This window comes from Venustampulla echinocandica (assembly GCF_003357145.1).
Source record: "Venustampulla echinocandica strain BP 5553 chromosome Unknown scaffold_9, whole genome shotgun sequence".
In the NCBI taxonomy this organism is placed as follows: Eukaryota; Fungi; Ascomycota; class Leotiomycetes; order Helotiales; family Pleuroascaceae; genus Venustampulla; species Venustampulla echinocandica.
In genome coordinates this window covers 113191-128013 of record NW_022474214.1, presented here as the reverse complement: position 1 = coordinate 128013, position 14823 = coordinate 113191, and the positions used below count along the sequence as shown (strand labels likewise).

At 52.7% G+C, this 14823-nt stretch overlaps 4 protein-coding genes across 4 annotated transcripts; 1 reads left to right on the top strand and 3 right to left on the bottom strand.

Annotated features, from left to right (window-relative positions):
- Positions 1–1152: 1152 nt before the first annotated feature.
- Positions 1153–2432, bottom strand: BP5553_08824 (Uncharacterized protein; the record flags this gene model as incomplete). The annotated part of the gene is made up of 2 exons (XM_032017447.1): positions 1153–1969; positions 2020–2432. 2 exons carry the CDS (start codon positions 2430–2432, stop codon positions 1153–1155), a joined length of 1230 nt encoding a protein of 409 aa, XP_031866090.1.
- Positions 2433–3264: 832 nt separating this feature from the next.
- On the bottom strand, positions 3265–6738 carry BP5553_08823 (uncharacterized protein; the record flags this gene model as incomplete). The annotated part of the gene is made up of 1 exon (XM_032017446.1): positions 3265–6738. The coding sequence occupies one exon, from the start codon at positions 6736–6738 to the stop codon at positions 3265–3267; it is 3474 nt and encodes a 1157-aa protein (XP_031866089.1).
- A 514-nt stretch (positions 6739–7252) lies between these two features.
- BP5553_08822 (uncharacterized protein) lies at positions 7253–11374 on the top strand (the record flags this gene model as incomplete). The annotated part of the gene is made up of 1 exon (XM_032017445.1): positions 7253–11374. One exon carries the CDS (start codon positions 7253–7255, stop codon positions 11372–11374), a length of 4122 nt encoding a protein of 1373 aa, XP_031866088.1.
- A 1302-nt stretch (positions 11375–12676) lies between these two features.
- Positions 12677–13874, bottom strand: BP5553_08821 (uncharacterized protein; the record flags this gene model as incomplete). The annotated part of the gene is made up of 4 exons (XM_032017444.1): positions 12677–13101; positions 13166–13377; positions 13438–13619; positions 13677–13874. The coding sequence occupies 4 exons, from the start codon at positions 13872–13874 to the stop codon at positions 12677–12679; spliced, it is 1017 nt and encodes a 338-aa protein (XP_031866087.1).
- Positions 13875–14823: the final 949 nt, after the last annotated feature.

The following is a 14823-nucleotide window of genomic DNA, read 5'->3' as shown; positions in this document are numbered from 1 at the left end:
CTAGGTATCTGGGCTTCGGTGGGGCCTACATAATATCGACGGCCACCACGAAAGGGGGTCACTGCTGATGGGTCGTCCTGTAATGGCTACACCGGTTGTGAATCTTGTAACTGAGATACTGAAATATAAATATCCTGCTAGAAGTGTCAGATCTATCGCTGGTACCTGGGTTGGTGGTTCTTAGGAACCTATATATTGACTATGATGATACTAGTAGTAATGGCAATTTCTATTTAACGTCGTAACTGTCTATCGTGCTTATACGGACGGTGGATAGCTACACTAGCCGTGTGAATATGTGTTAATACTTTTGAGGGCTCAAAATAGTACAAAAAAATTGATTGTATTCAGTTAATACTGTAGAGTAAAATATTGGTAATCGGACACTGATTTTACTATCTTAGTACCAAGATCGGCCTAGTGAGGCTAGCCGCTCTTACTCAAGCGCTAATCACCGTCAGCTCACTCACCCAAGCTAAGCGGTGCACCAGGTCCCCGAGGAGTCCCTGAGTAATCCCTAAGTAGACCCTGAGCAGCCCCTGAGCAATATACGTTAGCTTAAGGCCTTATAATTCTATTTTTGTTAAGTCTTGCTGATTTTCCCTGGGAGCCCAAACAGGCTCCCAAGGATTAACCTTCTTTTGTCACCGCCTCATATCGCATTAGTCAGTCGTACTGCTTTTACTCAGGCGCTAATCACCCTTAGCCCTCCCTCTCCTTAACCCGCTTACTAAAGCAATATATGTAATTGAGCATTACGTTTGTCATGTTTTAACGTTGATTTTAAGAGTCTGAATAAGCTCCGTAAGATCTTAAATCAAATCTAAGAAACGCTATACTATCACCTTCTAGATTATGGATAATGTAAGTTAGTTAAATTATATTTGTAATAAGAAGAAACAACCAAAGAGAACTAATCGGGCTACTATATAATAAGTAATAAAGCACGGGATTTTATGTAAGCTAAGACCTTCCTTAGATGCATTTATAATATAGGGTATTATCTTCATAAACAGGCTTAAAATACCACCATCGATAGATATATTGCCGATCTCACCGTGGATCCTCTTACCTGTTTGCACCTGCGTCTTTCCCAGCCAGTCTTCTCTATTTTGGTTGTCTCACCTGTTTCCTCCAAGCTTAGTTAACTAGTTACGCAAGCTTAACCCCAGTTCCGTACCGATTTTCAAATGGCGCATCTGATGCTGCCTGAAGGCCCTGAGGTTTGCCCGTAGCGATATGGAGGTGACTCTGCGAGATTTGCTGGACAGAATCATCAGACATCTGTCCTAGGCACTGTAAGGATCTGTCTCCAGCAGTGATGCGCCTAGCGGTAATCAGGTCTCCAATTGTTGAGACGATCACCTGACGGCTATCGTCGGACATAGTGACATCTTCAAAGAGGTTGGTCCGCTCTTTGTTTGCTTGAGTAGAGGCGTCGGCACAGATGGCAAGACACTGTTTAATGCTATCCAGCTCCGCTTTTATCTGCTCCTTCTCAGCCGCCTGTTCATTCGGGGTTTCAGGAGAAGTTGAGTGGAGGTTTCGTAATCTATTGTCGATGTCTTGGAGATGGACTTCGAGCTGAGTGGTAGCGTTGGATATCTTCTCCTTGCATTCTTTGAAGGTATCAGCAGTAACGACTCGAGCCCAAGAAGGATTTTTCGACGAAGCATCAACGTTCTGAGAACCCGTAGCCGTTGAGATTTTCTCGAAGGAGTTAGGCTGAGCTTGGTCTATATGCGCTGAGACCTGGGCGCAGATACCGAGGCATTGTTGAGTGCTGTCCTTCTCCTCTTGAATGGCCCCTCGCTCAGCCGCCTGTTCATCGGAAATTGTCGTGCTTTGTAAAGAGAGGGATTGGAGTTTGTTGTCGATTTCTTGGAGGTGCTCTTCAAGATCAGAGGTCGTATTCGTGATTATGGCCTTATATTCCTCGAGGAACTGTGCGGTGACAACAGACAGCCGTCTGTGCGGTAGAATATTAGCTCTGCCCTTAAATACGCAAGCCCAACTTACATGTTCGCATCGCCTAGCGCAATGATGACCGTAGATTTATACCCCGCCAGCATGTTTTTGAACCCACTAATGTCATCGCCCATGTACCTTAGCTTCGCCCAATCCCTAAAACTTGTCCTGGATCCATTGGAATGCGCTGTGCATTTGACTATCACGGCTTCGAAGTCTTTGCACGCATTGCCACATCGGAAGAGAGGGAGGCTTAGCATTGTGAGACCTGGGTCGGTGTTGGTAGCCGTGTCCCGAAGGGCTTGTAAGACCGCATCCAAGGCTTCGAGTTCTTCTCTGAGCTCCCGCACAATCCTCTGGTTGCTCTGGAAACTTGCGACAGTCTGGTAGAGAACTTGGCTGGATTTCAAAGCGAACACGGCCAACGCCAGTACTCCAGAAGCAGTGCTTATCGGATCTGCCATTCTGATAATTGATAAAGGAAAGTTATACGATATCTAGACCAAAAATAACACATAGACGGAGAGTGACGAAGGATCTCCAGTTTGCCGGACAGCCAAAGTACTTAAATCATGATGCCTACTGCTAAGCGCCGTGCACAGGACTCGAAGCCTGGGCTGTCTCACGTCCGCAGCGGGCGGCTAATTTCCCGAATCGTGCGTGGGTTTGGGCAGATGATCTTCGCACATCGCGCGATATCCAACCAACATTATCACCATGCGGGCCCTGGCCTCTGCTGATTACTAAGTCGGGGGTTTGCAGCGGCTTCGTAGCCAATTGATTGCATGATAGGGCTGCGGCGTTGGGGGCCGGTCCGACCACGTGATGCCACACCACGATGGATAAAAGAAATGATAACGCCTGAGCTGGGTAACCTTATCACGGAGATAGAAGCAAATATGGAGGGCTCTCGGTTGCAAGGGAGCCAAAACAGTTTCTTTGAGGCCAAGATGGCCTCGTAGTGCATGCTGAGGCCATGGCTCAGGGCATACTCAAGTTACTAGGCCATGGCTCAGGAATGCTCACCCTTCGCTCAGGTTAAAGCGCGGTCGCTGCTCACGTCCAGAGATCCCTATATAACTTAACGAGATGTTGGATAAGGTATACTATTATGCTATACGGTACTATTTCCTATAGAGACTAATGATTAACTTGAAGCCAGCGCATATAAGGCGCACAACGTCAGAAGTCCCATTGATTACCCTGATCTTTAAGATTATCCTAGGGGGAGGTGGATGCGGTATTTGTAAGTAGCAAATAGTGCCTTGGGCACACTGACACTTTGCCATATACATGTTAATAATCTACCGGCTTTAATGCCATACTTGGCTGTGGAAACTGTGTCGGATGCTGCACGTTATAGTTCTTGTAATGAATACTAATCCGGGGCACTACAGTAACCTCTTCGCTCGATATAGTGGCCTTGACTCCAGCTAAGAGGAATGATAGTTCGTTGCACCGATCTGCCGGTACGGTGCCTATCGTGCCATTCTCGCCTAGGCTTCGCGGGATCAGCCGGATGATCAGAGTATTGTAGTTCTGCGAGAACGTGCAGATAGGGTTGAAACGTAGGTTCGAGAGCATGGATGCGCCGGGGCCGTCGTACAATGTGGTTAGCGGTCCTTGGGTGCCAACATCGGGTTCGTTGCTAGTACCGAGATGGCCACCGAGAGAAGTGGCCGAGAGGGTGTCTGGGCTATCGCCCACAGCTGGATTCCCCTGGGGGATTTCGATTTCGATATACTCCAGCAAGAACGATGGGTCGGGGCGTGTGGCTGCGGGTATGGTGATACTGAAGATCAGATCTTGCGCCATTGGCGCTTCCTTCATGTCGCGCAGCATCGGGATCGTGCCTGGGTTGCCCGGCGCACCCGGCGCCTCTGCCGACCAGAAGAAGAACTCGAAGGCCGGGAACAGTACACCGGGCCCGCCGCTAAGTGTTGAGGGGCGGTCGCTGATCCATCTCGGCGTCGGGTAATGGCGAGCGTACCGGCCCATCGGGTTCGGCGCTGCTTGCGGGACATAATGCTTGCGGGTGGGCCGATCTTCGAGACGAGGGAATTTGTCCAAATATCGATGCCCGTGCTTCTGCGATGGAGGTGGAGGGGGAAGCGGCGGGGCAACACGTCTGTGTACAGGGAGGGCCCGAGGATGGCGGGTGACTGGCGGAGGCTTGAAGCCTGGCGGCGCAGTGATGGGGAGGAGATACGATAGATTCGACAGCTGCCAGGCCATGAGGGCAGAGCTGGGCGTTTCGTCGGAGTAGTAGCCGGGTGGCATCTTGAGATTGAGCTGGGCATTGTAGTCCGGCGCGAAGTTGTCCATCAGAAACATGCGGAGGTCGACGGTAGACTGCGAGACGGGATCAGTCACATTCCAGAGGTACATTACACTCCTATCTTTGGGGACCTCTCCCCTTTTCCACGTGACCTCCTCGATGGGCTTGCTGTAGTCAGGATCCGCAGGGTCCTTCACCGTGTACGCTCGACGGTAGGCCATTGTCAGATCCGAGCCGGTTACTTTCTCTCCCACGACAAAGGACTGCTGCTGGGGAGGTTGGGTGAAGGTGAGGCTTGTAAAAGTGGATGCTGATGGCGGCTGCGAGAACAGGCAGAGCATGGTGCCTTTGTCAATAACTTCATGTCGAAGCAGGATCGGTGCAGCATCATCGGTAGGCGCTGGCTCGACCTTTACAATCATGTCCGGAAACTTGCTGATCAGGGCGGACCGAATCAAGCACCCGTATCTTGGGATGGGCGGAAAGTAGGCGTGGACGGAGGTTGGAGAGTGGAGGTACCAGTTGATTGCCCCTTTGATGGCGTCGCGAACTTTGTCGCCCTCCTGATCAATGTGATTCCCGAGGCTAAGAGCACCGTCGAGGAAGCAGTTCACCCAGTTGTCATCTATCATGAAGAGCCTCAGACTCTCCTGGGGTAGGCTGCTAGCATCTGGCAAGAGATAGTGTGCAGGAATGCTGTCGAGGAAGAGCCTATCGAGAACCCAGCGCAGAACTACGACCCAGTCCACCGAGAATGGGGCATTGTATTCATCATACGGCTTGTCTGAGGGCTGGGTGGGATTTGTGGGATCCGGCGTACTGGCCACGTCCCGCGCAGCCTGGTTGAAGTCGGGGTCGACGAGGGCATCAACGATCGGTCCATGGTACGAGAGGTCAAGAGGCTCTGCCAACTTCCGGTCCCATCTTCGGCGGATCGAACCATTCTCACGCAGGCCATCCGCGCCTGGCAGGAGGCTCAGACGGTTCACAGAGTGTCTGAGGTCCGCGAGAAGTGCTTCTTGGCCCTTATGCCAAGTGTACCGACTAACGTACCTGTCTCTGGTGGCATCAGTCGCCAGTTGAATAATTTGGACGCGCACAGAATAGAGACTGGTGGTAAAGGACTGGTCTGCGATCGCCATGGTCCGCCCGAGCTGCCACGCGGCCGCGTATGAGATGTCCATCAGGCCGAGCTCTCGGTCCAGAATGCTCAAGTCCGAGCCAACCATGGAGGTTTTGGGAAACCAGTCTGGGAGAGTGTACTCTGCCACCGGGGTAAACGGTCCTCGCACGAGGCACGAGGTCATGTCCCCGGATTGGACCCTATATCGGGACATGGCATAGCCCTGCTCTAGCCTCTGTAGTAGACGTGGCCCAATAGGCGGGTTATTGTTCAGCTTTTCTTCGGCGCCCTCGGAGAGGGCTGGCCGGAGTGGAGCCAAGGTCTTGCCCAGCTGGACGAGCTCATCCCTAACATTAGGCGTGTCTGGCGGGAGACAGATATAGCTCCAGCTGGCGAGGGAAACGAGCGCCACAAATCTCGTATCCGCCTGGAGGGGCCAGCCATCCATCTGCTCGACCCCCTCGATGGAAACTAAATGGACGTAAACTGGAGTTGGCGCGGTGATGTTGGGAGGTACAGGTGCAGAGCGGCAGGAGACAACCGCGCCGAAGGATCCAGTGTCGTTGACGCTCGTGGCTCCCGAGACAGCCATGCCCTCGGTGTTGATAATCTCTTTATGGGCTAGGAAGCGGTGGTAGTATACATACGGCGTTGAAGCCGGTTCGACAACTCCCTCGCTATTGTACTCGGAGAAGAGGGCGGCAAAGAGCTCCCGCTTTAGCAGGACAGTGGTTGCCACAGTCGAGTCCTCGGCCACGCTGGTGTAAGGGTTGACCGTGGACACAATATTGGAGAGTTCTTTAACGGGGACGCTCACGGCGAAGGTAGAGTCCTGTTTTGCACCGTCTTTAAGAGATGGGATATCTCTGAAGATGCTATCCGCGCCATTTAGGTCCGCCTCAGCGAGCTTGAGTTCGTCCTCAGTGAAGACGAACACAGCGAGCCACGGCGTCCTATTCCTAGAATAGTCACTAGGAGGCGATTTTTCGGCATCCCAGCTTCCCACCCTCTCCCATGGGAATGTCGGTTCATTGAAAAATACATGAGGCAACGTCTCGGCGGTTGCAGCAAACCCCTGGGGCGGATATGTCGTGTGGATGGCGTCCTCAGGTAGAGAGAAGCGTGGAGCGACAACGTCGAACTTCTGGGTCGTCAAGAGGGTCGTGCTCTGGTGGTCTCCCGAGACGGGCTGCTGCACTTCGATGGTATGCGGCCCAGCTTGCATGCCAGGAATGTCGAAGGAGCGAAGGCGCTCTTGGCCAGGCTCAAGAGCCTCGTCTGGCGGATCCGCGACATTCTTCTTGATAGCACGCTGCGCGTGTCGGAATACGAGATAACGAGGTGACTGGAACATGGATACCGAAGGCATTGCAGCCAAGGGGGAACGCTTATTACCTCGGTTTGGTTAAGGTGAGGATTAAATGAAGGCGAGGGGTGGACAAGCTGTGATGTGCTTGGATTGCGAGCATCATATCCCACCTTATGAGCGTGGTGGGCTCGTAGAGGGAGCTGGACTGTCAAAAGACCAGTCTTGCTGTTGAGAAGGTGGCTTGCTAATGAGGCCACCAGTACCTCAGATGTGTGACGACACAGAGACGAAATTTGACCGAGGGCAGCGAAAAGTCCGAAAGCGGTGTTTCCCATTCCCATTCCCATGCGGTAATATATTGATCATGAGCGACGGGAACCTTGGGGAGACTTGGGGAGACCTATGTCATCAGTGTATGTGTGACGGACCGAGTCCTTTGCGTCCAGTGAACCGTTGGCACTTGAAGTATCGCTGATGAGCTCAATACCTACCTAGAGTATAGAATGTACCAGCTTTGCACACGGGAATTCCAAATCCACTCGAGATTCACGTCGTTCTCAGATCTCCTTGAGCCATGGCAGACTCCAATGTCTCAATTCCCATGAAGCTGGACGCCTTCGTCTTTAACCAGGACGTCTGTGATGGCGATAGTCTGGACTCTAAGATTGCGCCCATCACACAGCCCAATTACACATTCCTGCGAGTCGGGAATCAGGATTACCTCCTGCAAAATGACCTTGTCGACCTCGTTGATCTGGCAAACGCGACGCCATATCAGCGGAATGCTCGCCTTATGAACCTCGGGAGTGGTGAGATGCGCGAGAGCCGCCTGGGCGTCTACCTGCACTGGATCCTCCCTCGACCATACCGCACAGGCGCTGCAGCAACACCCCAAGGGGCGCCAAGAAGCGCTTTGGCGGCCGATGCTGCCGATCCCACAGCTCCGCAGTTCAGGAATCCCCCCACGAGATGGCTGATCATTCGGAAGTTGGACCTGAGCACGATCAAGCCCGCTGGTGCCGATATCAAGCCCGTGGAGGGATGGGTTGTCGAGAGCGACAGAGTGCGGGCCTTGGGCGACCTCACAGACTCGGTTGATCTTCAGGTAGACATCTCGCCTTACATCCTCTCCACGAAGGGCAACGCCACGGACCCGGCAAATATAGATATCGGAAAGCAAGCAGAGATCTTCGTCGGCTATAAAGCAGACGCAGCGACGTGGAAGGAGCCCGGAGACGCCGAGACCCGGGTTAACCTTAATCTGCTAAACAGCTCGAACCAGCTATTCCCTGATTACCAGCCTCACAATAGCAACGTCTTTTCCGTGACTGACACATTCAGCTACGTCGACGCGGATGGCAACCCCACGTCGCTCACGGATGCGGCCGCTGACTACTATGTTATGGGCTGGCACGAGAGTAGTGCCGACGACCCGTTTACTCTCAACGGTGACACCAGATCCAGTCGGCTGAGCGAGTTGAACATGACATTGAACGATATGCCAGCACTGGACGACTGGCTGAGCTCGTCGACCAATACCAGGGTAATCTGCCACGGAGCCATGTACGGGGTCGAGTGGCATCGTCGGTGGGATGCAGACGGTGAGCCAAACAGGCCGAAAAAGGTCCTGGCCGATATCTTCACCAAAGACCTCATCGAAAAGATGCCGATTGCAGTGGGTACAACAGCCATGGACACTGTCCTGGCCTATATCCACGCCCACCACGAGGACGAGCTCGAGAGCGACATCAACCGCATCTCTACCCTCCTCCGAGCGCAGAGTGATAGTGTGACCGATCAACAGGCGGGTGAGGACGAGGTGCAAAACTACAACTTCTCTACCGTTGGCGGTGGTGCCCACTTTGTCATGCCGATCGAGGATGACCGGCCAGCGCAGCCACCGACGGAGAAGGACCAGAAGAACTTGAAGCTACTTAACCAGGCGCAGGCACTGGTGGACTCGACAGGGCGTGCACTCGAGAGAACGCAGTGGGACATTTTCTCCCTCTGGTGGAAGTACGAGACAGATGTCGACAACAAGCTTCCTGAAGTGATGGAGAAATACAAAGTAAGGGCAGATTTGCTGACGGCCGAGTACAAAGCGCTCGTGACGCTCCTGGGAGAACAGCAGGCTACCGTCCAGGATATCATAGACCAGAGACTATCGCAGAAACCAAAGATGGCCACCCTAAGAGAGTATGCACAGGCTAGAGATCCGAGCGTGGTTGTTGCCGGGGCCAAGCCTGGCTGGCCGGAAGACTTCCTTGATAATCTGATCTGTCGCCTCGACTACCAGATCGACACCTTCTACAGCCCATCGGTGCCCGCCTTTGATGAATTCTTCATCGAATGCGTACCCCTCCAGTTGCAAAAGACGGCGCTCGCGCTCGCCCAAGAATTCGTACAGTATACGCCAGCCAGACCCGCCGAGGAGACCGAGGTGGCGAGGCTCGATTATGAGACCTTCCCTCCTCTCTACCACGACCGCGGCAACCCTTCGGTCGAGCCGCCGCTGGACGCCCCCTGGCGGGACCGCTGGGAGAGCACGCAGCCCTGGTTCCCGCTGTACGTGGAGTGGGAAGCCGAGTTCTTCGACGTCGAATATGACAAGTGGGCGTTGGAGTACACCACGTCGCGCATGGAGAGCCAGCCCAAGTTCCACCATGCCATCGCGCCGGGGTCCCAGCCGCTATGGGAGGACAAGGATGTCGTGCAAGACACAAGAACGCTATCCGGCCGGACCCTCATCCTCCCCCAGGCCACCTTTAATCTAAAGGCCCAGATCGACCAGCTCTTCAGCAGTACCCCCCCTGAGGTGCTGGACCAGTACCTAAGCCCCAAGGAGAGAGCAAAGCTTCAGGCGAATGTGTCGACGATGGCGCTGCTGTCGTTGCCAATGGGCGGGTTCATCAACCAACTCACCACGACTATGGAGGGGAACCACCTCAAACCGAACATCCGGGTGCCCGGGGAGGCCCCAATCCCTATGAAAGGAGCGTACCTTGATAGCGAGGTAGTCAATCTTGGCTGGGAGCAGATCAAGGCCATCGGCATCGAGTCCGATCTCACCCCATACGGCAGCCTCGTGCCCCTCCCCGACACCAGCTTCGCAGCCTTCAAGCCCGCCACGCATGGGCAGTTCCGCTTCACGAAGCTCACCATCGTTGATAAGTTTGGCCAGTGCGCGCCGGCCATCGACCCGCACCCGCGCCGGACCGGCCCACCGCCGCTCTACCCGTGCCTAAGCGACCTCTTGGCGCCCCAGAACTTCGACGGCGGTTACGCCAACGTCGCTATCAAGCCCGAAAGCACGTCCGTCTGCGAGTTCGCCCAGGTGCCGCCGCAGATCAACCAGCCCAGCAGGCTCAACGCCAAATTTGTTGTACGGGACGAGGATGCCTCCGACCCCGCGTACTGGCGTCCGGCGCGCGAGTGGGAGAATCCGATCTGGGGGTGGGTGGTAGTCAACTACGTGGACAACGGCGTCCAGTTCTTCCTCAAGGACGGTAGCTTCTACCGCGAGGCCCGGGCAGCATCCCGAGAGAACCCGTTCCCCGTCGCAGCAACGGCGCGCTGGACGCCCTTCGGCCGTGGCTCCAGCTCACCGGACACAGATCAGATCGACCGGCTGATCAACCAGTTCACCGACAGCAAGGAAGGGCAGCAGTTCCTCGAGGACTTCATCGCCATGATCACGGCGTCTGTCGACCACGCGGTGCCCGCGACGGCGGCGTACGGCCCTTTTTTGACGGCACTAGTGGGCAAGCCGCTCGCTCTAGTAAACGCGGCCTATAGCCTGGAGCTTTCAGCAGATGCTAGGGCCAACGAGTCGACTCTCAAGAGCCAGGACGGACTACACACCAAGTACCACCTACTCCGAGACCCATCTGACACAGGTTCGGACGTCTACAACTTCGCCCTCAAGCTTGGCGACGCCGCCCGCCTTCACGATGGCCTGGTGGGCTACTTCCAGGCCAGTTCCAAGCCGTGGGAGTGCCCTCCCGGCGGCGAGCTAAACCTCGACACGCTGTACACGAACTATACCGATGTATCCTCCAAGTCGCGCTTTGAGCCGATTGATACGTCAACGTTCCCAACCCTCGAGGCCTACTACCTCTCCCCGTCCTCGTTCGCTGAGTACGAGGACCCCGGCGCGGCATTTGCAGCGGCGACCCACGCGCGCTTCAACCCGGCCGTCTTCGGGTGTATCGTCGATCCGTTCGTGCCGTTGCATGCGTATACGGGTGGCGGGATCGCGCCAGTGGCCGGTTTGGCGCTGCCGGACTGGACCTGGCGAGGCGCACTTGATCAGATGACCGCCTTCTTCCACGTAGGCCCGTTGCTAGTGACGGGAGACACCCCCGGTTTCGACGTGGAGCATGCACTCCCAGCAAACTACGGCGGGAAACTGGAGGAGCTGACCTTCCCAGGAAGCGCCCTAGAGCTGCCGAGCCTTAGAGCCGCGGAATGGAGGTGGCTGCAGGGCTATCGCGTCGATGACCCGGGGCAAGTGGGTAGTCCCGGCGAGGCAGAGGAGGGTGGCGAAGATGACGGACTGCAGAAGTTCATGGCGCTGGGGCTTGGGAAGCTAGATGCGACGCCCAGGTTCCAGCCAGGGCCATACACGGCGATCGAGGGATACCTGCAAATGGCAAAGCCTATCCAGACTAGCCAGTCGCAGAAGGGCGGCACGTGAGTAGTAGGAGTGTATGACTACATTATGTTCAAGGTAGGAGATTGGCCGATGGGGTGGTGGTACTAATTAGGAAGCAAGTACTATAGTATGTATACATTTTAATAGTTACATGGTCGGATAGGAGGATTCGAGAACATTACATAATAATCTTAGTAAAAATATAATTATCTACGTAAGAATGTAACGGTGAGCGTTTCTACAACACCGGCGTTCCGGCATATAGAATAGAAAATAGACAACTTATATAGACGCGCCGAGTATATTCCCTCAAGTATCAAGGCTTGTTGATAAATTTCGGAACCGAGGTCGGACCGGCGCTACTAAACTCTCCTCTAATTCGATTAGCTGTGGCTTTTAAGCGGCGGGACAAACTCGTTGGTTACGTCCGTGTTGACATCGAGGGAAAACATAGATTCGTTGAGGGGCGCTTTGATCTCTTTCTTGTCGCAGACAGGATCTTGGCACTAGACAGTTTCCGTCTTATATCAACAGGAAAACCAATCAATGTACTCTCGAGGCTTAGCTAGCTAGAGGAAAGGATCTCCGAGGACAAAGAAATCTTCCTACACGACGCGCCCTATATCTTCGCCCATGACGTGTTGCGCCTACCGTTTTCTAAGTTCTTGACATGTTACATTCAAGGAGTTAGATATGGCCATCTGCAGCTTCTAACTGCTATCGGTGCTACAGCCTCCCAGCCCACTAACACTACCCGGAAGTAAGTTTTCAATTTGATTCGTCTCGATTCCCCCGCGACTATCAACTAGTCTGCATGGGTTTCTCGGGAATCATGTCGGGACGCACAGTGCCGTGGCGTAGGTTCACTTCTACGCACTACTCCCTTTAGCACGATCGTTCCGGCCCATGCCACTATGCATAAGTGGCTTTCCTACTACTTAACCGTAGTATTCACGAAATTTCTAAACTTAGTCCCCGTCGCTCTAGCTAGCATCGCGGGGTTCCCAACCTCTACCATTTCTCCCGTGTCTATTACAACAACCCGATATAAGTCATTTGATTAGAGATTGGCCAATTTAATTACTTCCATTCCCTGCTTATTTGTGATAAATCAATGACCATCTCTTTTATAACTCAATTTGGTCTTAAATATCCAATAAGAATATAACAATACCTAAAAGCCTATCTCCGAAACTAATGAGTGTGCACAAAAAAACACCGGGGAAAGCAGAGTTGGAGTGGAGTCAAACGGCAAGAGTCATTAAGATTACTGTTATTATATTATTAAATAAATAAATAATATTATGACTTTTTACGAATAAAATTTTAACCTCCTATTCTTGCTTAAAAATAACGCATTCCGTCTTGTCGCTCAACGCTACCCCCAGCTTCACTCTGTTCTTTGAGCTTGGCAATATAATCCTCCGACTCCAAATCAGCGTCGTTCGACAGTCGTGCTTTAAACGGGTCTTGGACATCCGTGTACTCTGTATCCGTGCTCCGTATATAGAATATGTGGTTCACACCGAGGTCGATGTCTGGAATCACTGTGAGACCAGATGACGCGCTTGCCCTCTGTGCATTCTGCACCTTCTGTGGAGCACCCCATAGTCCCGACGAGTTTGTACCAGTATAGACCACACGGTACAAGTCCATCTGATTGTCTACATAGTACAGATAGACCTCAATGGTGCCATCATCCATGCTGACAATGGATGTCGCAAGAGGCGTGCCAGTCTGGGCGTTGTTCGTAGTGTCTATCGGATTCTCTATCAGGGCAAGCTTAGCGGCTGTAGCTCTCGTCACAACTAAAGAGAGCGGGGTTGGCCATACCTCTCTTCCCATCCGACCATGCATAGTACAACGTTGGATCGCTGTATCCTTGGAACATGATCATCCGAGTGTTGCTCTTCGAATGGAGAACCACTGCAAGGTTGGAGCTTGGGTCTGGCTCCAGTCTGTCATAGACATATCTATTGCGCGAATTGGACAAGCTGAACTCATACTCAGTGATACGTGGTCGCTGCTGTTCCCCTACAGGATCCCTGGAAGTGAGTTAGTCGTGGGGCTGGTTCTTCGAAGGGAGATTATAGGTAGCCTCTTACTGCAAGAAGTAGACCCAGTCATACTTAAAACCATCGCCAGCCGCCGCAAGGGCATTGTAGGCGCCTGGATCAGCTTTGCTGTTTTTCGTGGCATCGATAGGGTTGTAAACCGGGCTAAGGCTCGACACAGTCGCAAGAGTCTTATCACCCTGAAAGTAAGTAGTGATGCCATACACGGTAACCTGATATAACATCGTTAGCAGCCCACTACCTCTATACATCGCAGCACGGAGGTTTACTGTTCTTTGATGAATGGTAGAAGCAAGCTTGGTGGCCGGTCGAATGACGCCTGTCACACAGCCTTGGTCGACGTAAGTACTGTAGTTGCTCGTGTCTAGGTTTCTCATCTCAACGCCTAACTGCTTCGCGCGCGTGCATGTCCACAGGAGCGCTTCGCGCTTGTACAAGGGATTCACAATGGCCGCTACACCGGACATGATAACGATGTTTAGCAATAGGAAGACTTTGTAAATTGTGATGGTGAACTCAATGCAGAGGAGCATAGATTATAGTGCAAGAAATAGGACTGATGTAAGGAAGTTAGGGCTGAGAAGGTGAAGGGACACATAGTCGACAATACGATTGACTAAATAGAATTGTAGGACACTTCTCATCAAGTACAAGCCATGCACTAGCCATCTTCTCTCCGGGATATAGCAAAGTCCTCTCGATAGCTCGAAAGTAGTCGCATTTCTCGAACCGCTAGGCTAACCCGTAGATATTTTCCAACGGTGACGTGACAGGAATTTTCACCCCGCAGAGAGATGTAGCCGTGTCCAATTAGTTGCGGAAACATCCGTGAAGTTACGAAAGAAGAGAAGCTGGTAAAGCAGAATCTGCCCACCTCGGGAAATGGCCTGCTTCTCAACTATACAGCAGTCATGTTGCTATGCGTCTCGACTATCTATCCCGTTACCCTCTGAGTTAGAGTTCACTGTTCACCCAAGTCTCGTTCCTATATCTCGCTCTTGAAGAGTCTAGACCACAGTGCGAGTTTCCCGTTTTCGTGGCGCACTTGTGGCGGCTCCAAGCTACGTGTGTAGTTCAACCAGTATGGAAATGGGTTTCGTCAGTGCAGAAATCGCCTCGCCTTGCCTAACTCTGCTAGTAGACAAAGTTGAGAAACCACTCTAGGATAAAAATATAATAGTCCTAGAAACAGAAGTAGAGGAAGGAGTTGATGGTATTATATACTTCGCGTATGCTTAAGAATACTTTATAATTTATAAATAATATTACATAAAACTTCCGCTTTAAGATTAGGATTGTAAGTTCTACGCCTGTACGTGGTATGGCCAGGTACGCCAAGCCTTTATCACGTGCTACCCTCCCCACCCCTTTATTTAACGAGGCCTGATTTAAGTTCGACACGTGCACTAAAACTAA